General features: G+C 38.4%; 1 protein-coding gene across 2 annotated transcripts in view; it reads right to left on the bottom strand.

Moving 5' to 3' along the window:
* mmp16a (matrix metallopeptidase 16a (membrane-inserted)) overlaps positions 1-26,693 on the bottom strand; it is a 55,192-nt gene that overhangs the window by 7,391 nt on the left and 21,108 nt on the right. For both annotated transcript variants that reach the window (XM_086065798.1, XM_086065799.1), the window contains 5 exons: positions 25,464-25,768; positions 13,112-13,273; positions 9,165-9,382; positions 3,311-3,449; positions 698-848 (listed from right to left, as the gene is read on the bottom strand). In XM_086065798.1, the coding sequence (XP_085921924.1) occupies positions 698-848; positions 3,311-3,449; positions 9,165-9,382; positions 13,112-13,273; positions 25,464-25,768 (975 nt within the window). The remainder of the gene's footprint in view (positions 1-697; positions 849-3,310; positions 3,450-9,164; positions 9,383-13,111; positions 13,274-25,463; positions 25,769-26,693) is intronic.

The following is a 26,693-nucleotide window of genomic DNA, read 5'->3' as shown; positions in this document are numbered from 1 at the left end:
ACAAATGCAATTATGCCATCTAGTGGCAGAAAAATGACCTCAACACAAATCAATATCACACTCGTTTTTTTTATAGTACAGTACATCTTTTTAATTTGAACTCAGTTTTATGAATTATTATGAAATTAGTCTTTCAATGACTAAATTATTTGAAACACTATAATTACGCAAGTTCCTTTTGGACAAAACTTTTTTTTTTAAATTTGTTATTTTAAAATAAAATAAAAAAGTGCAAATTTATAAATTTAATCAACTCAAAATTAGTATTAATAATTTGTAATTGTGAAGTGTAATAATTGAAATGGTAATTTAATTTCGATCAATTGCACATTCACATGAATCATTCACGTACTCGTGGTTCTTAACCTTGTTGGAGGTACTGAACCCCACCAGTTTGCTATGCGAATTCACCAAACTCCGTTATTGAAAAACAAGAAAAAACCCAAGATGGAACCCAGGGCTAGCCGATACAATGAAAACAGCAGAGGCCCTAGAAGGGAACCCTGTGGAACACCATATGTTCCATTACAGGCTACATGTGAATTGATATTGTACAAGACGTATCAAGACGAATCATATAAATCGGGTGTGTGTCTTAAATTCCGCTGAACCCCTGAGACTGACTCACCAAACCCGTTAAGAACCTCTGGACTAAGTTGTGGAGTCACAACTGAACATCTCCTTTATCCTTTGTTACCTGTCCCCTTTAAAGAAGTAGGTCTTAGCCACATCTTCCCACCACACGGCCGTCTCTATGCTCTGAGCTGGCATGCCGTGGCCATACTGGGTGATGTCCTTAGGATATCCGGCCTGCAACACCGTGTCCTTAAACACCCAGAATTGCTTTCCTGCAAAAAAAAAAGAAAAAAGAAGAAACATTTAGTGAGAAGGAAGGACAGGTAACAATGTGTGTTAACTTCCAGGTGCAATACACAAGAAGGGCAAATTCACAAGGACGGCGAGCACAAGCTTTGACGTAAATGCCAAGCAGTAAACCTGTTGCTTTGTGTATTCGATGTTTCCTTCATTTTAAATAGGACACACAAAGTGACAAGTTCGTCCTGTCCTTGCTTTGAGATGCTATGGGAATTGCGGCTAACAACAGCTAGAGGAGGAGATAAAAACAAGCAGCCCAGATGTTTAATAACGATAGCATGAATGACAGCGATCCGCTGTGAAAAGTTCTATTTGCCGTGGGCACTCAAATATATGGCATTGTTAAAAGAAATTAATGAGAGAAATCAACCTCATTTCATTAGTTTAGTATAAAAAAAAAAAGTTTTTACTATTTGCTCATGCGCCCTAAAAACATCCACAAACAGCACTATGGTACTTTAAATTATGGTCACATTTTCAATAAAAAAAAACTTTAGAAAGCAGCATCTGTCCATTTATATTGCACAGTCAACTTTCGGCCAGCTAAATGTGTGCCCATGCACATACACAGTGAATTTTGTAGAGTAAATTTGACTCTATTTAGAGTGGGACCCAATAGACTCAGTTTAAAGTAGGCTAATATTTACACTTGGGAGAGAGTAAAATAAAGAATTGAGGAGAAAAAAAACTAGAGCTGTCAAACGATTAAATTTTTAATCAGATTAATCACATTTTAGAATTTTGATTAATCACGATTAATCGCATAATTAAAAAAACTTTTTTTAAATCAACATTTTAAATAGAATCAAATTTATTCTGTATAATTTACTGTGTAAGTAACATATATTGAATGTTCTCTTCCACTTCCTCTGACTGTACTCCCCAGGTTTCTCTCTACAGTGAACTCTCCTTCCTGGGGAGTAATTAGGTGAAACTGCACACTTTTAGCAGCGTGACCCCAGGAAGTGCTTTTCTGAGTCACTCTTGGAGGTGGTTGGAGTGCATCAGGGAAAAGTGTAGGACTGACTTTGGGGATAGAATTAACAAAAGAGAAGAAATATTTTGTCTATTTTGTATTGCACTCAGATGCATTATTTTGTGTATGAAATATTTCAGGAAAGAATATTCACAATGACTATCGTATTAGTGTATATGTACAAATTTATATAAACATTTTATAATATGTGATAATCTGAAGAAATTTGTAGCATACTCCATAACTAATTGCAATAAAAATCATAGCCATAGTGATTGTAATCCCAAAAGAGTAAATGAATGAGTGGTATTTGCTACACACACAGAGATCAGCAGTGGCCTGATTTTTGGAGAGGAAATTCATTTAACCTCTTTTCCCTGACAAAGACCCACTCAACCCATGTCACACTTCCTCTGGCCCTGACACACATAAAAAACACACCGCACCCTGGAATTAAATCCTCAACCTACCCCCAAACAGATAAAGTTGGATTTTTAAGAGACACCTAAGTGTTATTCTGTATACAAAGTCCCATTCAAAAGCGTTATAAGGTATCGGCAGTTAAAAGCCGAATGTAAACAATGGTTTGGTTAATCTCAGAATGACAAACCTATTCGCCAATTCCTTTTTTTTTTTTAAATAGAAAATGTGTATAGGAGAACATGACTATAGTGCTTCTATTTCAAATCTATACATCTAGTGAATATGTATTTCGCCAGCGTGAGGATTCACAATGTTGTACTTTGCTTTCTGGTCAACTTCTGAACGAGGACAGCCAAAATATGGACTTGTGGGAAATCAGTTGCGTATTCCAAGTGAATAGAGACCATACACGGGTCTAAATGTAGCAATCTTGTTGCTAGCCAGTCTGGGAACATAGGAGGGTGGAGAAAAGGCTCACAAGCTTTTGGCCCACACTTCCCAAGTCGTGTGCGTTTCCAGGAATTGTTGGGTTTTGAAAATAGAAATGGGGTTGAGTGAAGATTTGCAGTTTATTTGCCAGTGTGCTTTCATTGCCTGCCTAAACTTCGGCCTCATACATATTGATACACACAAAAACAATATAACTGCCGTGCCGTCATTTCTAAGACTATATTAATTTGAGCTAGAGTTCAAGATTTGAAAAGGGACATTAATACCGCTAGCACTGAGCTCAGTATCAACATTATTAAAAATCAAAGCTTGAGGATTACGTTGGATTTTCCAACTAAGTGAGCAAAACATTACTTTAATCTTTTCAGATTTACAGTGAAATAAAATCAAGGGAGTTCCCTCAGTGATAACAAAGAGCAAAAGATGAATACAATACTAAAGACAGGGGTCTCTTGTTGTTTTTTAAGAGACGCATATGGACCGCCATACACTTCCTAAAATAAAACATCTCACATAAGTTATCCAAAAATGTTGAATAGTGGAGACAAAAATAATGGTGGGAGTAAGAAAACAAAACAGCCTTACCTTTGAAGAAAACAAATTTGCCCTCGCTGTTTTCATAGACGGCATCGATTTTAGGTGGCAGACCTCTCCAGAAAACACTGATGAGCATGGGGTATCCAGGCATGACCGCATTATCTCTAACTCGCCAAAACCAGTGGTCCTAAAAGACAAAATGTCATTTTTAACGTACGATTACAATTATGGGGTGGGGGAGTTCGATTTTTATGCCGATTAAAACAAGAATTGGCATGCTGATTTCCAAAATTGCATTTTTTTTTTCCTAGCAAGTCAAGTTTTTTTCTCCACAGTTTACCCTGCAGGTAAGCAAAATTCTACTGATTGGCTGTAGTAAGACTGAAGTAAGAAGAGCTGATTACGATAGGGCTCATTTACAGCTGCATGGAAACTTGTTTGTGCAGTCATAATTGAGACGGTGAGAGGTGTGTAACCTCGTAACCATGGGCATACTGTTGTAAGTTCTATTTTGTTTTATGCAAATTTTTCAAAGCCTGCAATTACTTCAACATAGTGTTTTATTTACATACATACACATTCATTTATTTACATATGTTTAATTATTATTATTTATTTATTTTTAGAAAACTGGGATCCCATAGCTCAAAAACTTGACGTGTTGGAGAAAAACAGATTTTGGATTCCGTATCCCAAAAAATTGTTAACTCATTCACTGACATAAATTCATTTGAACTATTTCTATAAGTTTAACGTTTTTTTTCTACTTTTGTTAACAAGAGTAAGAGAACCTAGACTTTTTTTTATTGTACATTTCGAACAGATATAAAATTTGTGATTAATCGTGAGTCATGTGATTAATTACAATTAAAAAAAAATTTTAACACCTGACGCCCCTAATTTTTAATAATCTTTTATTCTTAAAAAAATAAAAAAGATTAAAAATTTGTTGCGTCAGGCAATTAATATTAGTAATCGTAATTAATCGCATTACTTCACTAGTTAACTCACGATTAATCACAAATGTTATATCTGTTCGAAATGTACAATAATTTTTTTCCTAGGTTTTCATACTCTTGTTTTCCCCGGTGTTATTATTATTAAGTTATATCAGCCAAGGAGGTTATGTTAATTGTATTTGTGTACAACCTAATCCTCTTGCCCCCCCCCCCCCCTTTTAAATAAACAAATTAGATTTTTGGTAAAGGTTCTGTATTTTTTATTTATTTTGCAGTATATGAACCTGCCAAATCTTATAAAATCAGATTGAAATGTGCTAAAACCAAACATTGGGTCATTGATTTTACATGTGAAAACAGTTATTTTTCCCAAGGTCTCTTGTACAGTATTTCCCTCTGTCTAACTATTGTGCGTCAAGCATCATTTTAATTTTAACATATTATTCCAGGGAGCCAGCTTGCTATGACCTCACATAAAATCATAGTAGAAGAATTCACAATAGTTTCCCTTCTTCAGAATAACAGTTTGAATGAAAAGGTTCAGAGTATGTCCCAGCTACAGTACTAGTTGCTGAAACGAATTTACAAAATATGAAATTGTACATATTAGGCCAAATTGTTCCGCTTCTTACATCAAAGTCAACTTTGGATCCATCACGTGCGATATTCTGAGATTCCCTGGTTAACACATCTGTTGCAATGCACACAGAAGTTGAAGAATGCATGTGAATGTCGGGAGCGTTTGGAATCTCACAATCTCAGATTTCCTTTTGGAATGGAAGGTGTGTCTTTTTGATGAGGGATGAAATTTGACGCCAAAATGAGAGCCAGGGGAGACCCAGCTGTGAAAGCCATTTGGACTCGCTCGAGAAGTCCCACCCTTTGGCAGTAAACAGTCCATCACATCTTCTCAACACATTATATATTCAGGACAAAAAAGAGATTTGGAGTTAGTGTGGAGCAGGATGCAAACACACGCACACACACACCCCCACACACACACGCACACACACACGATGAAGGCTACATCAATAGCTGATTAAACAAAGTGTTTCTGCTACTCTTTTTCTCTCGCCATCTAATCCAATTGTTTCCCTGAAACTCGGCACTCTGCTGGACACTTCTCCCCTTTCTTTGCTTTTAACCTTGTTCTCCCTCCCTAACCTTCTCAATTCCTTCTCTGATCCTTTGCCTCACTTCACTTTAAACCCGCAGCCTCCATAGATGGCAACTGCTTCACATTTTCTTTCGTATAAGGAACAGAAAAGTAATTGGAAACAGATTTAACTCTGAAATCTGACCTTTCTGAATCCGCTTGGCTTAATAAAAGAGGAAAAGTGCTTTTCTCCACCCCAACATCCTATACTCCCGCTAGGAAAAGAAAGCTCAGTCAAGAAAGCTTACAAACCGTTTCATCAGCAGATTGGTAATTGTAGAAATATCACTTCCCCAAAAGTTGAAGTCAGAGTATACTGTATTTGGCCGTGATTGTCTTATATATAAATACAATACGACTCAAACCCAATACATCTAAGATAGACTACGGTATTTGCTAACAAACTGACATTCCTCCCTTTTAAATTTTAAACCTGTTTGCACACAAGAAACCATTTGTGAACAAAATTGGGGCGAAATTCTCATTATCGACTCAACAAGGGAGTTCATGTAAATCTAACATATTTTTCTATCAAGATTGAAATTTAAAATGAGGCTAAGACAAAATGAATAACCATTTAGGAACCTACTGTCAGCAACCTTTGTAGTAAAAAGTGCCATTTTAGGCCATTTTAACCAAAAAGCTGTCTGGAGCTGCAAAACATTTGAACATTGTGATGAACAAAATGGTGTGTTTATGTTAGTCGAATGTACTGAGGACCCAAGAGCTAATTAAAGCTGTACCATAACAGAAAAATATGCAGGATCCAATACTTAAGAATTAATTTTCTTCTTCCCTCTGTCTTCCACTTTTGGATTTTTTTTCTCCATACTTCATTTTTCCATACATTTTTAGACTTTTCTGCTTTTCTGTCAAATTTCTGACATTTTCGGGATCTTTTTAAATTGAGTTTTTAGACATTTTATTGTTACTTTTTGAATGTTTTCTTTGCTTTTTATTTTAAAATCAATTAAATGACTTTCTTTTTGTGTGTGTGGGGGGGGGGGGGGCAATTCCAAAGACATTTTATGGTCATTTTCTGCCTTTCTTCTTTTGTTTTTGGATATTTTTCATTACTTTTTGAGCATTTTTTCCCCGCCTTTAGAAAAAATAAATTCTCTGACATATTTGTTAATTTCATGGACATTTTATTGTAATTTTATGATTTTCTTCTTTCTTTTTGGATATTATCACTTTTTTGTGTGACATTTTTAGGTAATTTTTAAAACTTTTTGATCGACCTTTCATCTCCCCTTTTCTCAAAAATTTGGACTGAATTTTTTTTTTAGGTTTAATTAATCTTTTTTTATTTCATCATGCATTCATTTAAAGAATATTTGATCTAAAATAAAATAAATATATACAAAAAATATGAATTTCTGCTATTTTTTAAGAGCTCCACAGGGAGGCACAGGAGAGGGACTATAAAGAGCCACATGTGGCTCCAAAGCCGCAGGTTGCAGACCCCTGGCCTAGTAACTAGAGCTGCACTGAATGCGTGCACTGTATATTGCAGCTTCAAGTGTACTTACTGGTGACAGTTTCATGGAACAGTCACCATGCAATGATAGTCAGAGAAAATGGTCGCGTTGACATTTTGTAGATGTAGTTCAGCATTAACTGGTGACACTGAACCGCTTGGCGATACGCCACCATCTGTGAACCTTACATGACCCTCTGCTACTACCCAAGCAGAAAAATGATCAACTGTAAAACAGCCACTATAATGACTCCACATCTTGCTCTGTAGTTTAACTAGTTTATAAAACAGGCTGTCGTCACCATCAATACTGAGAACAAATTATTATAGAATTGATTTTTATTTTGCTTCTTTACGTGCTTAGTATGTAGATGTGGCTATTGCAAATTCACTTTAATATAATATAAGGTGTAAGTAATTTCCCCCAAGGACTGTCAAGCTTTGTGGGAGGATAACATAATCGCGCAGGGATTTAATGGAATCAGCTGGTATGTTAAGTGAATGTATAAATGGTAATAAATGTTTGGATATTAATTCCTCTCTCAGGTTGTAATCTTGAACTAAGCCTAAAACAATCATGACAATCAAATCAAGCAGCTGCCCTCGGCGTAATAAAGGGTGAGAAAGTACAGACACTCGGCAAAGAGACACAACTACTGTCGGAAAATGATCATTTGAGAATGCCGAATACAAATACAGTACTGTAGGTCACTATGGGCACTGACATTGTTATGCAGTTACATCAACAATATACCGTAGGTTTAAAAACGGATTTATGAATACTATTTATAACCACCTCCTAAAAACAGTCACACATAAAGCATGAGAGGCACTCTTTATTCTCTGTGTGCGCAACACAAGGCTGCGTTGTATGTTGCCCCAAGGTTTTTCTGTGTTCCTTGCTGCTTGGCGCCGTAGTCTTGAGCTCACAAGCTTCGACCGAGGATAAAGATGCATTAAGGGACACGTGTGGTTTTCTCTTGTGCTGGGGTAAAAGCCACGCTGCTTTGTGAGAGAAAGCGTTGTAGCATGTATAGTGGTTCTTTTGATAGTGAAAAGAACCACCATTTGCATCCATTTTGTCAAGTGTTTTGTCAGTTGGCCCAGTTTAACCTGAAAATGAGTGATAGACCGATATGTTTTTTTCAAAGCCGATACTGGTACGATTATTAGTAGTCAAGGAGACCGATAACTGATATTTCAAGCCGTTATTCATTTGCAGTAAAAGAGAAAAAAAAAATTTTTTTAAACAAACATTTTCTTTTCATTTTAATCGTATAAAAAATTGACAGCTTTGTTAAATAAATTTTAAAAAATGCAGGGAGCTTTCAACGAGTTAAGCTAAATTAAAAACTAAGCAAGTAAATAGTTCCCTAAAGTTTTCTACTGTAAATAAAGTTTTCCAAACTTTCAACATAATTTCGTACTTTTTTTTTTTAAATAAAAAGTGTAGGGAGTTTCCAGTGTCTGCATATTTTTTTACAAGGTGGAAATTTAAATAAATCCCAAAATAAAAAGTTCCTTGTTTCTCACTGAGCGACAAATGCATGTGAAATGTGAATGTAGCTGATTTGGGGTTTTCGTTTTCAGAAGATCTTCGTAGGCAGTGAAAAATTGTCTGAATATGTTCGAAACTGTCTGTGAACATATTACAAATCCTGATGAAAACCCTAATTTCGCTACATTCGCAAGCATTCACCGCTAAGTGAGATACCAACTTTATTGTCCTTCAGATTTAGGCCGATGCCGATATTTGTCAAAATGCCAAATATCGGCACCGATAATCGGCCCGGCCAATAATCGGTTTATCCCTACTGAAAATATCCTTTTGTTTGGCATATTTGTCAAATAGTACAGATTTTCTAGTGGCCAAAATCATCAAACAAACAAAATAACACACATAAAAGATACCACTAAGCGTTTTTCGGACATATGACATTACACAAAGTGCTGCTTTGGCTCCTCATATCTTTAAACATCTAACTATTTATGGGTTTGAGACAGACATGACATTTGGGATTTCTTAATCTTCTAGGCCATCCTAACCACAGGCCTGATCAAAGCAGAGCGAGGACTTTTAATACCCTGTAGTTAAGACTAGACATGAAATACGACTAAAAGTCTCAAACAAAACTGCTATACAAATAGCTTGTCATGTGTTACTGTGAAATTGTCTCAGGAATGTTAAGGCCATGCTCTTTTTTCATGATTGTACTTAGATGGCTCTATTTGCAAAGAAAAGCAGTAATGTATGAGTGACTAGTTAACCTACACTACTACACTGCGCTATCCCAAGTTTTTGGTTACCTTAAAGACAAACATCTCTCTCCTTAGTATTGCCAAGGTGTTGAAACTTCCATCACAGATGTTGGGTTTAGAATTGGGATGGGATGGTCTGTCACCGTGAGGCAGCCTTGGAGGCCTGGTCTGTCGGTCTGGTTTGCGTGGATCTGACGGAGGATGGGAGCGAGCATGGGGCACCGTTGGCAAAGGCTTGGTGGGCTGTGGGAGCTTGTCAGGAGGCCCTGGAAAAAATGAAGTCAAATTCTCAGGATATGTATTTCGAAAACAGCAGAGGCCCCAGAATTGAACCCTGTGGAACACCATAACGTACCGTTATACATGTGAACTCATATTGCAGGTATTCGTCTGACCACTTTCTTTTTTTGCTCAACATAGTTCGTATGAAGGGATTACAAGAATAAAGAAATCACATGACGTACCATCACAACAGTCACAAGTCGCATACTGAGTGCACCAAATTCCGTCCAGTACAGATAGGCCTAGCAATTACAGTGTGATCACCTGCAGCCAATTATGGCCAAGCGGAGCACATCATCACGAACCATTTGAGTTGGGTGTGTGTCTTGGCAACCACCGAAACCCCTGAGACGGACTCAACAAAACCCTGGGGTTCGATTAAACCCAGGTTAGGAAACACTGGCCTAAATTGATATACCAGGAAATAATTGCAAAATGGAAAATAAATACTGTACTTCTACTTCTACTAATTTTTCAACCCTAAAAAAAGATACCGGGAAACTGTAAACTATAAAATAAACAGTGTCCACATTTCTCTCAAAATTTGCCTTGGTCTTGGCATCACTTAATATTCATGAATAACATGAGAGCAGACTGAAGAACATAAATCCGGAGAGTACAAAGAGAGCGGTAGAAAGGAGGACCATGAGTGGGTTGCGAGTATAAATAATTGAACATGTGATGGTGGAGAGATAACATTCCCTGTGAATGTGGAAAAGTGGATATGACGTTGACTGGGTTCAAAAGATGTAGGAATATATAATATTAATATGGAAGATGCAAATATGACGAGAAACATCCCCTTCAAACCACATAACAGGCAACCATGAGTAACTGCCTATAAAGTTACTTACTGTAAAACAGATTTAATGATTCCAATTATTATTGGAATGAATGAAAAGAAGATTAAGGAACTGAAAGAGCAATTGTTTAAGGGAAGCTGGCAATCTACAGGGAGCAGATGGAAGACAGACTATACATCAAACTAATTGAATGACAGACCGATCAGAGGATTAAGAGGAGCGCAGACATCTTCCGGTCCACAAAACTGATCGTCTGCTTTTTACATGAGAGGGATTCCTTTCACTGACTGAATTCAATCCTGTGAAATACATCCCAGATTAGAGGAGGCAAATGCTCTGCAGTTACGTAAAGCATGTGGGGAGATCACAGTCAGCTGGACACTCAAAGGCATAAACTGACGAGCTCAAATTTGCATAAAGCTAAATACTATACTGAAATTTTGGTCTGCTTTATAATTATACAAAGGTGAAATACACCAGAAAGCTAATTCCACTGGTGTGATGATTAACACAGTTATGAGCATTCAGAGGCAACTGAGGCTGTCTGTTTTGTTTTGCCCCCCCCCCCCCCGAACCAAAAACGTTATCAGTCCGAGCTTCGTTTTAGGAGCGCATGCCAAAAGGCAAGACTCGAGGTGCATTTGCTTGTGATCAAGATAAGACAGAACTGTTTAGTGAGAATAACAAATGAATATAAGTCGCTCGTGGCAGTCAAACAAAAATAAACAGAAACCCTATTAGTGTGGAAGAAGCCTGAAGAACTCCTTTTGCAAATTCAATCAGACGTGACTCCAAGACGTGTTATACACAACTTATTTGCCTTGGCTAAAACATAAACATGGTCACAAGCAGGTTATTTTTTCACCAAGGTGTTTGTACTGCTCAATTGGTAAGTAGAAGGGTGAAATGCATGCCGAGCCAGAGGCCATAATGTGTAATCTCAATGTGACAAAAGTGCTTAAGCCTTAATTACACTTGGTATTAACATGGAGTGTAGTCTGCTTCTAGATGTTAGCTGCCTAATGACATCAGCTTCATAGGTCCTCACATGCCAACAGGACAGTAAGCCATTTTAGCTTAGCTGTCGATTGTTGCGTTAGCTTCGGAATAAACCTTTATTAAATGGATGTCTTGGATGTTCCGGGGAAGTTCACGTGCCCCAGCACTCCTTGCCCACATTTGCAAGGGGAAGTGAAGTGACCTTAACATGCTTGGGTGCATTTTTTAGTGCTGAACGTGGCCATGCAGAGCAAAGTGCATTTACATCGGACTGAGAGCCAATCACAAAGCAAGAGTGGCCACAACTGTCTTAATGATAAAATGCCATTTTGTTTTTATGGTGCTCATGAAGTAAGCAGAGCATGGCTTGTTGATTAAAGTCACTTTACATTTTTAAAGGGGAAGTCAACCTTAAACATTTCTTGACAATAATATGTTCTATGTGACCTCACTAGTGTAAACATGACATTCTGATCAATATTACATTTGTGGAATATGAGTTATGAAGCAAAATCCAGCCATTTTTATCCATTTCAGGGGGCGGCCATTTTGCCACTTGCTGCCGACTAAATATGACATCACAGTTGCTCAGGGCTCAGGCAACGACCAATCACAGCTCACGTGTTTCCTGAAGCTGAGCTGTGATTGGATGTTACCTGAGACCTCAGCAACTGTGATGTCATTTTCAATACAAGTTGCAACATGGGGCCCGATCAATATAAATGTTTTAGATATAGTTATGATGTCGTTTTCTGTGTAGTTAATTATGACATCATCTGTGTACAATGTAAATTGTTAGGGTACATGAAGAAACCTGCTGATGATTTTTACCGATGTTAGACGGGCTATAATCGGCCGATTAATCGGTCGTGCCCTAGGTTCAACCATAACCAGGCTCTACAAAAAAGACAGAGACTCTTGCCCCCCTCCATCCCCCATTTTATATACCGCTTCTCATCATTAGAGTCTGGGTTGAGCCAGAGCCCAACACAGCTAACTTTGGGTGAGGGCAATGTACAACCTGGACTGTTCGCCAGCCAATCGCAGCCAAATCTGATTTCAGAAACCCCACAAGGCAATTTTGCACAATTCTCTATGTTTTCCTTCCATCTCACTCACCGATTTTCATATCCGCCCATTAATCTTCTCCCATCTCACCATGCATCACTACATTTGTTTGACCAATTTTCCTACTCGCGCTCAACTTCCCATTGATTTAAACTCTGAAGGTCCCGCCAGTGACCTTATTTAGATTCAACATTGAGCATTACCACGTAGAAAAAAGAAAAGGGAAAGAGCTGGGCGAACAGAGACAGATTTCCGTGAGAGGAGCTGCTGCCACTTGTCCTGCCCTTCAACTCTGAGTACAAGAGAGAGGTGGAGGGAGAGGAGTAAAACACAAGAGGGATGAGGAGAGATTTGATCCCTTGCCCAGGTCTGTCATTCCCAAAGGTACGTACCCTAGTCATGTAAACAGATGGCAGGTTTTTGTGTGTGTGGCTGTGCGAGGGAGAGAATGTGTGCAGCCATTCATGTGACAGCCCGCTGTCATCTCGATGGAGTGTAACTGGTTTACAGTCTCAACAGCTATGAGGGACAATTCTGTTACTTCCCACCAAGTTGTGTCACTACTTGGATGAGAAAGTGAGGACATGGGGACAAAAACTGTGAAAATGAAAGAGTTTCTCCAAATATAAATCACCTGTCAATAAACTGAGGGCAAATTAGATCTGCTGAAAATAAAACGTTTTAAAGAGTATCTAACAAATTTATGATCATACAAAAAAGAAGACTATGGTCAGCTTTTATGAAGGTTCCTATCAGTTTTATGTCACTCTTTGATACGACCACCCTAAGGTTATACCAGCTTTAAGAGAGGACAAAGTACTGCAATCAAAGAACTAGCCTCACCATAAATCTTCTGGATGCCCAGCAGATCGTCCATAGGCAGTTTGAAGTTCTCAGTGTCCATGTATTGGTAGAAAGGAGCCATGATCGCTGTGGGGTCGTTGGAGTGTTCCAGCCCGAGCGCGTGGCCGAGCTCGTGGACCGCCACCAGGAACAAATCATTCCCTAAAAGTTGGATGGAGAAAAGAGGGAAGGAGAAATCAGTCTTTGTGGGATTGAAATGGTTTAAGGCACTTTTTAATTTTTTTATAATATGCCAACATTTCCCATTAAAACAAAGAATTGTCTAATAAAAAGAAACAATGAGATCTTTAAATGGTAAATTGACTGCTTTTTAGATCCATATGATGCCCAAAGCGCTTTACAATGCCCCACATTTACCCATTCCCGCACACATTCACACACCAGTGGTCGACTGCTGCCAGGGTCCACTGGGAGCAAATCGGGGTTCAGTGTCTTGCTCAAGGACACTTCGACATGGTCACCAAAAGTGTGAGGATCAAACCCACAACCTCACAAGATGGGAGACCATCACTCTACCACCGAGCCGTGCCGCCCACTCATGGTATTTGGATCTTGGTTGGTCGTAGATGAAGTGAACGTGGCTGTACAGCACGGACAATTTGCAATGTCTGCACCTAATTGAGGGGATTGCGTAGCAAGCTACACACACTGACAGAGTGCGCTACACGGAAACAAGAGCCGCCCGAGCATACGTTGTAATTAGTGTGCAGTTGTGGTTAACCAAAAGCGGTTCTGAACTTTTGACTCAGGAACACTCTGTGGTCGACAGCCAACCCCCAGTTGAATTCACTCTGGATTTAACAGCCCCTCTCGACGACGCTAAATCCCTTTCATTTACATCACATAGACCGAAACGTTTCGCAGATGTAAGCATGGATTCATTTTCATTGTCAAGAAACTCATGAGTATCAAATTGGATTTGGACAGTTGTGTAAAGCTGTAAAGCACTTTCGAAATAACGCAGTACCCAACTTCAAAAGAGAACAGTGCTTTGTAATTACAATTTGCAACCAGGGAGGTCAAATGATTTCCACATGATAGTGGTTTAAAGGTCGTCTGATGAATTATTGCTGTGCGTATCAATTGAGGCAATGCAGGTCACTTTTGGCAGGTACAGTAACGTATCATGTTTAAGAATTTACAAAGCAGACCGTTACAGACAAATCTTATAGCATGAATTTGATCATCTAAATATCAGCAGCTCTTTATAAGATAAGTCCAACACTGCACACGATCCCAAATATGATGTCGTATTTCACTAAAAAGGCTTGGCATTGTTTCAAAGAAAGTCAATGCTTTTAAAAGTTGAGATTTTATAGCGAAATTGAGGGGAAATTTATGCAAGCTTGTAAGACTGAACAAGTGTCTAGGGATTAGGTTTAAAGCAAATAAAGAGAGACGGGGGAGAGAAAAGCAGATAAAGAAAAAAAAATAGAAATGGCTCAGTGATTTTAGAATCAGCAATGTGAGAAACATCACATTGTAAAGGCCATTTCACAGGATGCTCAACGTGACACGCCAGAAATGCATTTAGAATACTTTAAGTCACTACTGTACTGTAACTGATCCAATATTTTTAGCTGTATACTTAAAAAGAAACACATCAAAGCTAGTAACTGTCATGGGAAATTTGCGATTTCTTATAACGTTTTTCAGTGTGTTGCTAGACAATCAATAGCGTAACAGATGACAGGAGAGCAAGTCCGCATTTCCACAAGGAGGAGGAGGAAGGACAACATGCAACTGATTTAGTCTGTTTATACCACTGTTTATCCCTCCTACTTTGATAACTGCAAGATGAATTGTAAAAGTGCATATTTCCATTACCTCATTCTCCACCCTCAACTCTTCGGCCTCCTGGGGCATTTCAGGTTAGTGGTGTCACTTTATTTTAGTTGCTAACATAAGTCATGCTGTGCAAGACAGGGATGTCCCGCTGGCTGTGGGGTCCATAAACAAAGCCAAGGCGACTTGGTTGCAGCCTCGCGAATGGTAAGGATACGAGACAGGTGTGAGATGGACAAAGGGAAAGAAGCAAAGGTGAAAGAAACAAGATGACAAGAAAAAAAAAAGTCAAGGGACAAAAGCAGCGAATAGGAAAAATATATGTGAAGTGAATCCCTTCTATTCATGGTTTGTTATTTATAAATTCACCAAACAAAGCTAAATGGCTATTAAAAAGCTCAAGCATCTGTGAAGCAGTTTATTTTGAAGTTTTTTTTTGTGTGTTTTTTATTATCACAGTTTAAACTATAAATGTAGACAAATACTGTCTATTTTATTTTCAGAGAGTGGTGTGAGATGTCAGTGACTTGTGATTTTGATATTAGGTTTAACTGTTGTAGATATGTAAAAAAACATAACTCTGCATTTTTCAGCCGATTATCGATCAAAACAGTAATCAATCACTGATTCGATCAGAAGATGGAGCAATATACCTATTTAAAAAACTTTTAAATTTACTCTACAGTGGACTGCCGCCATTCGCCATAGGCCCAGCACCCACATAGTGAGACATTAAAGCAACACTAATGAACTTTCAGTTTTTCTTTTTTATTTGTTCATTTTTCTAGAAAAAGGGCTGACGGGATGAGGCCGAAGTTTATTAATTCCCATCCCCAGTTTACGTTGATTATGGCGGCGCCATATGGACAAAAATGGTAATGTTATGCCTGAAAGAAGACCACATTTCCCATGAGGAGAAGCGTATTGCGTTGTTTTTTAGCTCACGCCAGCGAGTGAAAGCCGGACCAATGTTGACCCTTGACTGTCCTTTTATCCGGGTAGCTTCCCTTCTTCTTTTTTCTTTTTTGTCTCCTCGGACAAAACTTTTCAGTTGTTTTGCAGCTTCTGCCATGAAAGCAGTAATCGTGCGTCGACATTCAAACTGACTTCCGTCTTTGTAACAAATTGGTTGAACGGGGGAAGTAACGTATGCCATTAAGCAGTCAGCACATTTGTAGTTTTTTATTTGACAGTGTTCCTACCATCCTCCTCAAAGTTGTTTAGTGCCAGTAAAAATGATACAGACCCCCTCAGGCCAAGGCAAAAGTAACATTCAACTAGTTTTAAGTCGATGTTTCATCAGAAGCGATATGAAAATATTTTATTAAGGTTGAAAAGTTCCTTAGTACTAGTTTAAGACATTACAGCCGATCACTGACTCTGCATAAAATGCAAAATATTGTCCGATCTCGATCAAGCCAATCAGATACATGTAAAGTCTAATATAAATGAAAATTCAAGTAAAGCTGGATAGGAGAAGTAGAAAAAAATATAACCAAGCACCAACATACCAGCAAACATTTCAGTTTATCTCAAGTTATGTCCTAATCTCAAAAGATGGAAGACCACCCATCCATTTTCTTAACCGCTTGTCCTCACAAGGGTCGTGGGGGGCGCTGGAGCCTATCCCAGCTGGTTTCGGGCAGTAGGCGGGGTACACCTTGAACTGGTTGCCAGCCAATCGCAGGGCAATGGATAATATTACATAAACTTTTGACCTACCCCTCTCTATTTTTAACCATACCCATAACACTCCTGTAATTGACCACAAATGCAACAAGAAAAGAAAAAATAGGAAAATAGGATTAGTAGCTGGCCTTTGATAGCAAATAATGCCCAATCTCAGTGGAACATCTTATGAATAATAATGATATATCGTTGTTGAAATTAAAAAATATATTTTTAAGTAAAAAACAAACAAAAAAGTCTAACTAGGCCACACAACACAAAGGGTGAGCTAACGGGTAAATTGATGACCAGGCGAGTAAAGTAAACGGGTTGTGATTAGAAACCAGAGTCCTCTGCTTGCTCTTTCTCCATCATTTACAAGCTCCCTATACATGCCACTGCTGCTACTACAGCCCATCCGCTGGCTGGGGGGGCACATGTGACGTGGGAATACAAGCTTCTGACATAAACACTCACAGGCCCACAAATCAGATACGGGGCCCCTGACGAAGCGGTCTGCCCAAGCGTAATAGTTTAGATCGTCAGCCTGTAATCCTCTGCTAACTAAGCACCAGCAGTCCACTCAATGGACGACTTTTGATGTGGGCTACAAGCATGTAACAAGATCTCGTTGGCCTTGTAGATTATATATAAGATTGGCTTTCATGTTGTCACGTAACTAAAAGTGTTTGAGGGAATCATTTTTTCCCCCCAATGTGAACAAAAAGTTAGTCGACTGAACACAAAGCCCAAAGTCATTACAATACTTTTCTGTGTGGCGTAAATTGCTTCCCAGTGTTACGCTTCAACAATTCCCCTAAGAGATTTCACCCCTGACAATTTGCTTCTACAACTGGCCTAGGAAACTTGTGCCACACAACACCAAAGGGGGGGGGGGGGCAATTGCATTCCCGTGTTGTTGTGCTGAAAGCATTTTTAAACGTTGTTTTTAAACTATACAATGCTTATTGGCAGAAATAAATACTGACTAGGATCCCAAATAGAGTGTGCTAAATTTGTGTTCTCTCACTCCAACAGATTGTGCGCATTGTTGGCAACAGTTGTAAAAGCAAAGGGGAAAATAGTAACACGCAAAAAAAGGCTTTTATAAAGTGTTATGCAGGCAAGTTATCAATAGATATCCTCGGTCAAGGAGGACTTGAATGGATAGGGCTTCCTTGAGTTAGTTATCAGTATATCAAAAATAATCTTAAGGAAGCTGGAGATATGTGAAGCAGCTTTAGGAGAGGACTACTAAGTTTTGCTTACAAGCTTGCTGTAAAGTGAAAAATATGCATTGCTTACTAATGTTTGAGTCTTTATAGTGCCACAATAAAACAGGAGTGATTATCTGAGGTGGAGGCTTTTTTTTCAGTGTGCTCTTTTATCACGTAGAAAAAAAGTTATCTCTACACTTTACTTAAATGGTATTTGTATCAGCAAACGATATTTTTCAGCTGTCAAACCGCATTTTCACTACCATGATGTATTAGCCAGAAAATACAATGATATTTTTGGACTGGGGGATGCCATCGAACAGACTCTGCACTTGTTAATGAACTTTGAAGAACCTAACGCCAACATAGCAACAAACCATGTGAACTCTTCTGTGGAGTAATTATCTATTTACACAAACTGCAACTTGAGTACAATTCAGACTTTGGAATATTGCCACGGATTCGAATATCAGCAGCTTCTGTGGACTTGAGGTAAATAAACCGGCACCGAGAATATAATTAATGCTGCCACGGAAAGGACATCCTTTATTCTTGTCATGTTTATCTCAGCGCAGCACCTGTGAGCAAGACAGGGGATTGGTGTACATTTTTATTGTGATCATTTATCATTAATAATGCATTTCCAAGCAAGGGTGTTTGCACGTGGGCTTTCACAAATACACACAAAACAAGTGTCCTTGGAAACCCCGAACCATAATAATGCTCTTGAAAACTCAGTTGACGCCCGAGGAGGGGAATGAAAAGACAGATGCTCTGCACATAATTTTCAATTAAGATGCTGGTGTCGTAAACTGAAAAATTATCACACTGCTAAAGGCATAAAGAAAATTATTTTTGAATGCTTCACAATAAAATAGAATTGAAATAAACAAATGAATAATACATAATGATGTGCTTGAGCCTTAATTGTTGATGTTGGTAAACTACTGTTAATATGGAAGAATCCATGTATTTTTACCAATTAGTTATATACCCAAACAAGGTCCTTCGAAAAATTAGTCGTGTTGATGATTACATGGCAACCGCCAACATAGCATAAAGTATATGTTCACTACGAATTATGGGTATAAGGGCATATGACTGAGTAGGGGCAGGGAACACCTCCTCAGGTGCGCTATTCGTCCGTGTGAGCGTGTGCGCATGTGCGTGGGCGGAAGCGAGCCCCACCACCCATGTGGAAGTTGCTGCTATCAGTAGGTGGCTGTCTATTTCTAGTGGCATCCTGGTGGGCAGAAACACGTGGTAACGACTTCCTTTCGTGACACATTCTTTTCCTTCTAAGTGTGTGAATGCAAAGCTCAAGCTCGTGCTCTCCTTCAAAGTGACAGTCATAATTGGATAAGACTATATAACCTGCAGGGATAATTTCACACGCAATAAAAAAAAACACAATAAAATCTTTATCTACTGTGGTATTTTCTGGTTCCAACTGCATAATAAATTAACATCATGATAAAGACTTTAAGAAGCCTTTTTTTCACACTTGCTAATTTCATCCCCCAAAATTAAACAAGTCATATTCTTATAAGAAATCCTTTCTCAATCTAATACAGTACTGAACCCCAACAGTTTCCTATACATATTCACTGAACCCTTCTTTATTAAAAAATACAATTATTTTTTTCCCGAATTCAAGACATACATTTAGGGTTTACTGGTGAACCTTTAGTGCTGGACTAGAATGGTTTGACTTGGCATTAAAAATCACGCAGTTTGGACTGAGTACCATCATTCAAATTAACTACATTTATAGAGCACTTTAAAACAACCACCGCTGTTTTCTTAAGATGGAAACCAGGGGCAGCAGATAAAATGAAAACAGCAGAGGCCCCAAAACGGACCCCTGTGGAACACCGTACATTCTGTTATACAAGTTAATTCATATTTCACATATAGTATTTGTCCAATAACTTTTCTTTTTGACATACGAAGGGATTAAAATAAGAAAGAAGTCACATGACGTGTCATCACAACAGTCACAAGTCGACTACTGAGCGCACCAAATTCCCTGTAGTCAATGATTGTGGGTCGTGTCGTCACAAATCATATGACTCGGGTGTGCGTCTTGACCTCCGGCAAACCCTTGAGACTGACTCACGAACGAAGTTGGTGATGGTTCGATCGAACCCAGGTTAAGAACCACTGATCTAATAAATACTGATGCTGTTTTGGGAATTTTGGAATAACCAGACATTGGTGACCATGAAATTACTCATTTTTTTCATTTTACACTACTTAACTACGTCAGCAAATTTGGCAGTGGACATGCTCATGATTCAAAGATTAAGCTAAATAGCCGCTTCTGCTGAAATAGAAATCCTTGAAATTCCCCCATTATTATTTTCCCAAGAGATAGGAAGGAGCATCTGGCTAGTGGAGATAAAGGGGACAAAGATAAAGACAAGAACATTGCATGAGGAAGAAGTGAGAGCAGGGCAGTGCATGCTCATACACCGTCCTGTTGTTACACATCAAGACATCACAGGAAATGAGGCTGTTGTAAAATATCTGGTAAAAAAAAAAACTACATTTTTTTTTCACTTTTTAACCAATAAACAATTTTAAGGCCTGTCTTTTTTTCTTTTTTTTTAACTGTGGCTTGGACCAGGGTCTATCTGATAATCAATGCTAAGCATCTCAATACAGCCATTCCTTTCCCAATCATAAAATTACTGAAAATATTTTAAACTTTATCAAAATCAACAGATACGTATGTTTGCCATTTTCTCCCTGTTTTTTCAATCATGTTTTTCTAACCTCAAAATTCATACTTGGGGCAGGTTCATGGAAATACTTAACTGAAGTCCAAGAATGTCTTATTTCCTGTGTTCACTTAAGTAATATAAGGTGCAGTAATATGGTACATGTTTTTTTTCTTCCTGATATTGCTGGAGGTCTTTGAGCACATACCGGGAGTTATGAGTCACTCTTGAGTGAGTCTGATTATCTGTGCATCAACTGTATGAGCTGTCATCAAATCTTTTCTGTATGACTGAAAGTCAAAATAGGATTTCTCTGATCTCCTTCTGCTAATTTCATTTTAGTTTTCACGTTTTTCGCCCAGAAACCCTAGCAGCCTCTGCACAAAAAGTAGACCCAAAAAAGTGAATACGGTCCAAAAACGAGTCAGAAATGGATGAAGTATGGCCCTGAGCCACATCTGGCTTGTCCGCAGTTTTATTTTGAAAGTGTTTCTTACATTTGGATGTGCATATGCTTGCGATAATAGCTTGCCAGCCTCTAGCTATTCTTTTCCCAATAAGTGACTGGTGGCAATTCCAAAAGATGTCCTCATGTTAGCAACATTCTCATTTTTCACAGTGGAGGGGAGAGAATGATCTGGGAGTATCAACCAGGAATGGCAAATATGAGTGAACAGTTGATATCAGCACACATTAAAAATATTGAAAAATTGACAGTAAATCAAACACAATTGAGGTTAGCATGGAGCAGCAAGATCCAGTATTCCAAATCATAAATATATTTGTATGTCATATGGTTGCCATGGTCCATCCAATCATATTTCACAATCTTAGCAACTGCTACAATACTGTTAGCTTCCCTTTATGATATGTTTTCTATCTACAGATGAATCACAGCTTTTCACCCATCATCTTTAAAGCCAGATTATTTAGAGAAAGTAGCACAGCTGTAGGTGTTCCATAATCACTACTCTGTGTTTTGGCCCACAGGGATGTCCTACTCTCAATGTTGATGCTGTCTCATCATCATACAAGCCCCTTACTCTCTCTGATGCTAACATTTTCTCTCAATGTGTTAGCCAGGATAAATAAAACCAGTGTCTGTTACCGTGAAATATAAACGGCAAACGACACCCCACTCTAAAACTTCTAAAATGCCATTTACCGATCTTAATAGGAAGCATCGTCTCCTGTGTGTTGTGCAAAAAAAACGTCCTCACTGGATGTTATGTTTGAGTAATCCGTTTGCATGTGTCTGTGTTGCTGGGTAAAGGTTAGGACAAAACATCACGTGTGAACGTAGAAGATGGAAAAGCTATGTGTGTGTGTGTGTGTGTACTTAAGTCGCATGCATGCATGCGTTTATCTCTCAGAAGACCAAGGATTAATTCTCCAGTGTTCACTGGTGGCCTCATCATCCAAAACAATAACAACAGTAACATCCACAGACTACTGGTGCCAACGACCACAGTGCCAATCGGTCCTTCTCCTCAACGGTGCGAGGGATTACGTATGAAAAAGAAGTCAGAAAATGAAAGGAATTATCTTTGTATAATACAAAGATAAATCCATGTTTACAGCGTGGATATACAGTATGCATGTTTTTAAAGAAATAATATCTTATTAAAATGACTAAAAGAACGTACATTTGAAAACAAACGATTTAAAGACATTTAAAATGCAAAGGAAAGAAATAAAGTAAAAGAGAGTATAATGAAATTGATTTTAAAAATGCATCAAAGATCTTGGTCAACGATTTGGGAAAACACATTTTTAACCTGAGTTTAAAAGCATTTATATTTATTCATTATTTATTTATTTGCAGCAAAACAGCTAATAGCCGCTCCACCATGTTTGCTTTGAAACCAGGCATCCACTAACTGACCTGAGCCTGCAGATCTCAAAGCCCTACTGGGTTAGGACCCGAATCATTCAAAGAATTATAGACCAATAGCAATTTTTTTAATCTATTCTACAGCTTGACTGTGAGCCAGTGTAAAGCCTTTAGGAAAGGAACAATATGTTAAGGTCTCTTTGTTCTAGTCACAACTCGAGCTGCAGAATTGTGAATAAGCTGCAGCTGTTTGATGCTCTTTTGAGGGAGTCAAGTCAAAAGACCACTGCAATAAACAAGTCGACTGGAGATAAAAGCATGGATAAGCTTCTCCTGGTCTGCTTGGAGCATGCAACCGTTCTGTCTGGAGATGTTTTTCAGCTGTTTTTATTCATTTTAGTAGGGATTATGGTCAAATATATTTACATCCACTATTTTAAATTCCCAATCAGAGCCACATTGAAATTTTGTAACTTCCTGGCTTGTTCCCGTTTGTTCCAGTACATTCCTGTTGATTCCTATAAATGCTTGTTAATTCCCGTACAACGCTACTAGTGGTATACTAGCTGATGTCAAAAGTGTCCAACTGCCTAGAAATCTATCAATATGCTGCCAAAGAAACAAAAAATGTGCACGCGTAATACAAAGTCCCCAATTTTGTTAGCATTTCTGGTTAAAAGCTCTAAATATGTGGAATGATGCGAATTTCAACACTAAATATAAACTAGAAACATCTGATAGAAATATAAGCAGCTACATTGCAAAAAGTTAAGATAAGCCCGTGTGCATGTTCATATTTGACAAGGAAGCTTGAAACAAAGTGTGTAGTCAGTCATCAGGCATTACGTGAAGTCTTTCAAAGTGTGAGTGCGGACTGCAGAAGGGCTGTGTTAAAATTGCACTGAAGTAGAGAGGGAGAGTGTACTGTATGTGCATCTCTGCATGTTTAGTTGAAGACAGCGAATCACAGCCTTCAATGACAGATGCTTCCCCTTCCCCCAAGGCGGCACACGATGGTATTAGCAACACTTGCGGAGAGAGTGTGAGTGTGTTTATTTTTTTTAACCGGCACATGTGTGTTCAATGTACGTTTTCATTGAATGTGTGGACCATAAGGGCAAACAGTAGGATGTTGTTGTCTCCCATTATGTTAGTCAACCTGAGGAAGGGATTTCAGCCAATACCATCAAACTACAAACTGGGTTTCTTGAAATATAGCCATTGAACAGGTTATCTAAGCCTGGAAGGTCACTCCAGTCCTGTTTCAGACGGAAACATCCCCGCATCCTTCTTCACATTCTGCCCAACTATTTCCTCTAATATTTTCTTTACGTCCTGCGATGGAGCCTCCTCAGCCTCTCCCTCACAGCATATCTCTTTTGTGAGCTCGCTAATATTTGTCTTGAGAAACTGTGGCATTTTCCGGTTGTCCTTCCTTCCTTTTTCCTCGCTTACCTCTGATGCTTTTTCTTCAAATCACTGGCACTTTCTTGCCTTTTTTTTTTTAATCTAATTTGTCTTCCGCGCTCTATGGCTCAGTAATCTGTGTCATTGTTTTGACTCATGACTCAGTAACCAGAATGATGATTCTGCCTTGAGTTCTCTCTGTGGACCACAGGGAAGACTTGCTCCTTTTGATTTAATGAGAAATTCAGTGCTGCTAACACCTTTCTGTTAGAGAGAGATTCTAAATTAATTTAGCTTGATCTTGCAATACCATTTCATCTATATTTGACATAAATTAAGAAAGTAGGGCTGTTAAAAACAAATCTTTTTAGAATCAATTATTTCAATCGACTACTTTCGTACAGAAATTTCTGGACAAGAAGGAGCACCTGACTGTAAGACACGCTAGCTAAATTTGGGGAATACTCGAGTTTGTTACACATATAAGCCGCACCCAACTATAAGCCGCAGGTGTTTTATTGATACCGCACCGGGTTTGCGCTACTTTTTTTTCCATAATGAGGGCGCAAATTGTCTCACTCTAGTTCTCTCTCCTACTGTGTTCGGGCTCACTTGGTTTGTTTTGCTCTGTCTGACGCTCTTGCGCTTCCTTTATAGTGCGCCCCCTTGTGATCTGATGAATAAGCCGCACCTTTGTATTAGCCGCATGGTCGAATGTGAAAAAAGTAGCGCCTTATAATCCAGGAATTCCTGTAATTACATTTTACCTGGGAATCAAATTGTGAAAAAAATTAAGTAGTGTTAACTCTGGAGATTAATTACAATTCTTTAAAGCGTTAAAAAACATAAAATACGTTAACTCAGTTTTATTTACTTCCTGTCACAGTCTTTAACCTGCAGCCAAACACGGACAATAGGCAGTTTTATTTTCAGTTTTACTTGACGCTTGTTGGAGAAATCTTGATCTATTTTCTATTTGGCAATTTTACATTCATTTCAAGATTTTACTCAAGTAAATATCTGTTACGAGCTTTGAAGAAAGAAGTGGAAGCAGAACTAGAAACATTTGATTAATCGGAATTAATCGCAACTAATTATGGAAAATTGTGCGATTCATTAGTTGTTGTTTTTTTTAAACTAATTTTCTCCCCCCAAAAATTATATTTTAAATATTGCCATGGTCCAAAAAATGTATTCATAATTTTTTTTTTTTTTTTTTTAATGCTAGAGCATACCAAAGGCTTTGTTGAAGCCTCTGACCTGAAGAGGTCGCTTAAAGCAATGGTAGTTATTACAAAAAACGTCTAGCAGGTAGCAGCAGAGTATAAGAGACCCACCAGGGCCAAAAAGCTATTTTCCCCACTGTTTTAAACAAGTTTGTGAGTAATAATAAAACGTAGCTGTATTCTAATGCTAATTGCTGCAAAACAGAAACAGATACAAATATACATTTTTTTCCTGATAAAAGAAGAGAGTCTAATCTTTCTTTTGGTAGTTTTCATGTTTGTATAGCAATAGAACACAATATTCTGTGGGAATTGCAAAATCAGTCAAATTCCAGTAAACCAGCTGGGAGCGAAGGGGGTTGCTTCAGTGAAAATGACTGGGAGTGAATGAGTTAATTATCGTTTGACAGCACTAAAATAAATGTACAACACAGTAGTTTGTAACCTTGTTGGAGGTACTGAACCCCTTACCATCATGGTTGGGGTTGCCCAGTGTCCATGGCTCATCCGAGTCAAAGTGTGTATCTCCTCCAATTCCTGGCCCTGGGAAGTAGGCGTGGGCTAGGAAGCCACCTTCACCGTCGAAAGGTGAGCTGTCCCCATGGAAACCTGAGGCAAAGATGATTGTGATGTCCACATCTTTCTTGGTTCGCTCCAGTTCACTGTATGGCACAGCTTCAAAGCGCAGCGGTGTCACGTTTTGCCAAACGTCGAAGGCTCGCCGGATGGCATCGTGGGTCTCCTCAGCACCAACTTTGGGTGTCACGTTCTTTATGCTGCACAGATACAACATACAAAGTGGAAGAGTTACATTTGGTTTTTAAAACAGGTATACTAGCCCACCAAGAATCTTCTATACCGCTTAGCTCCTTAAGGGTCATGGGTGTGCTGGAGCCATTCCCACCTAACTTTGGGCTAGACATCCTCGATTGGTCACCAGCCAACCACAGGATACATATAGACAAACAACTATTCACGCTTAACATAGAGTCTGCAATGGACTTTTCATTATTGTTATTTTATAGGCTTTCTTTGGCTAGTTTTCATAATCTCACTTTTGCTGCATCTGCGCCATAGAACGTGACAATAAAAGGGGTTCTAGTCTATTTCCTTCACTCTTTCTGTACAGCACTTTGTTACATTTGTGGTTGTTTTTGCGCTCTCTAATCAAAGATGATTTGAGCATCTTAAAAAAAAGCATTTGAGTCTATGCACACACGGAGTTGCATGTACTGTGAAACGGTGAATGGCTCATTAAATGAGATCCGGTGCTTTGATTGCTTCGCAGACACTTTGATAACTGGAGCAGTTATATATAGGGATAGACCGATTATCAGACGGGCTGATTATCGGTGCTGATATTTGGCTTTTTGACAAATATCGGTATTGGCCTTTTTTTTACGAATCTGAAGGCCGATAAAGCTGGTATCTCATTGAGCATTGAATCACGCTGACACTGGAAACTCTCTACACTTTTTATTTTTAACAAATAATAAAGTGAAAATTTTAATTTATAACATGTGTCGACATTTTGGACAACTTTATTTACAGTAGAAAACTTGAGGGAACTATTTTCTTTGTTTTGAATTGAATTTAACATATGCTGATGACCCTGGAAGCGACCTGCAATTTATTTTAAGTTATCATTTTTAAACAAAATTTTGTATGTTTAGAATTAAAAGTTTTTTTTTTTATCATGAC

This window comes from Leptonotus elevatus, chromosome 21, assembly GCF_054856555.1.
Source record: "Leptonotus elevatus isolate MCC_2025b chromosome 21, RoL_Lele_1.0, whole genome shotgun sequence".
Taxonomy (NCBI): domain Eukaryota; kingdom Metazoa; phylum Chordata; class Actinopteri; order Syngnathiformes; family Syngnathidae; genus Leptonotus; species Leptonotus elevatus.
Note: the sequence above shows the minus strand (reverse complement) of the source record. Positions and strands in the feature narration are given on the sequence as shown.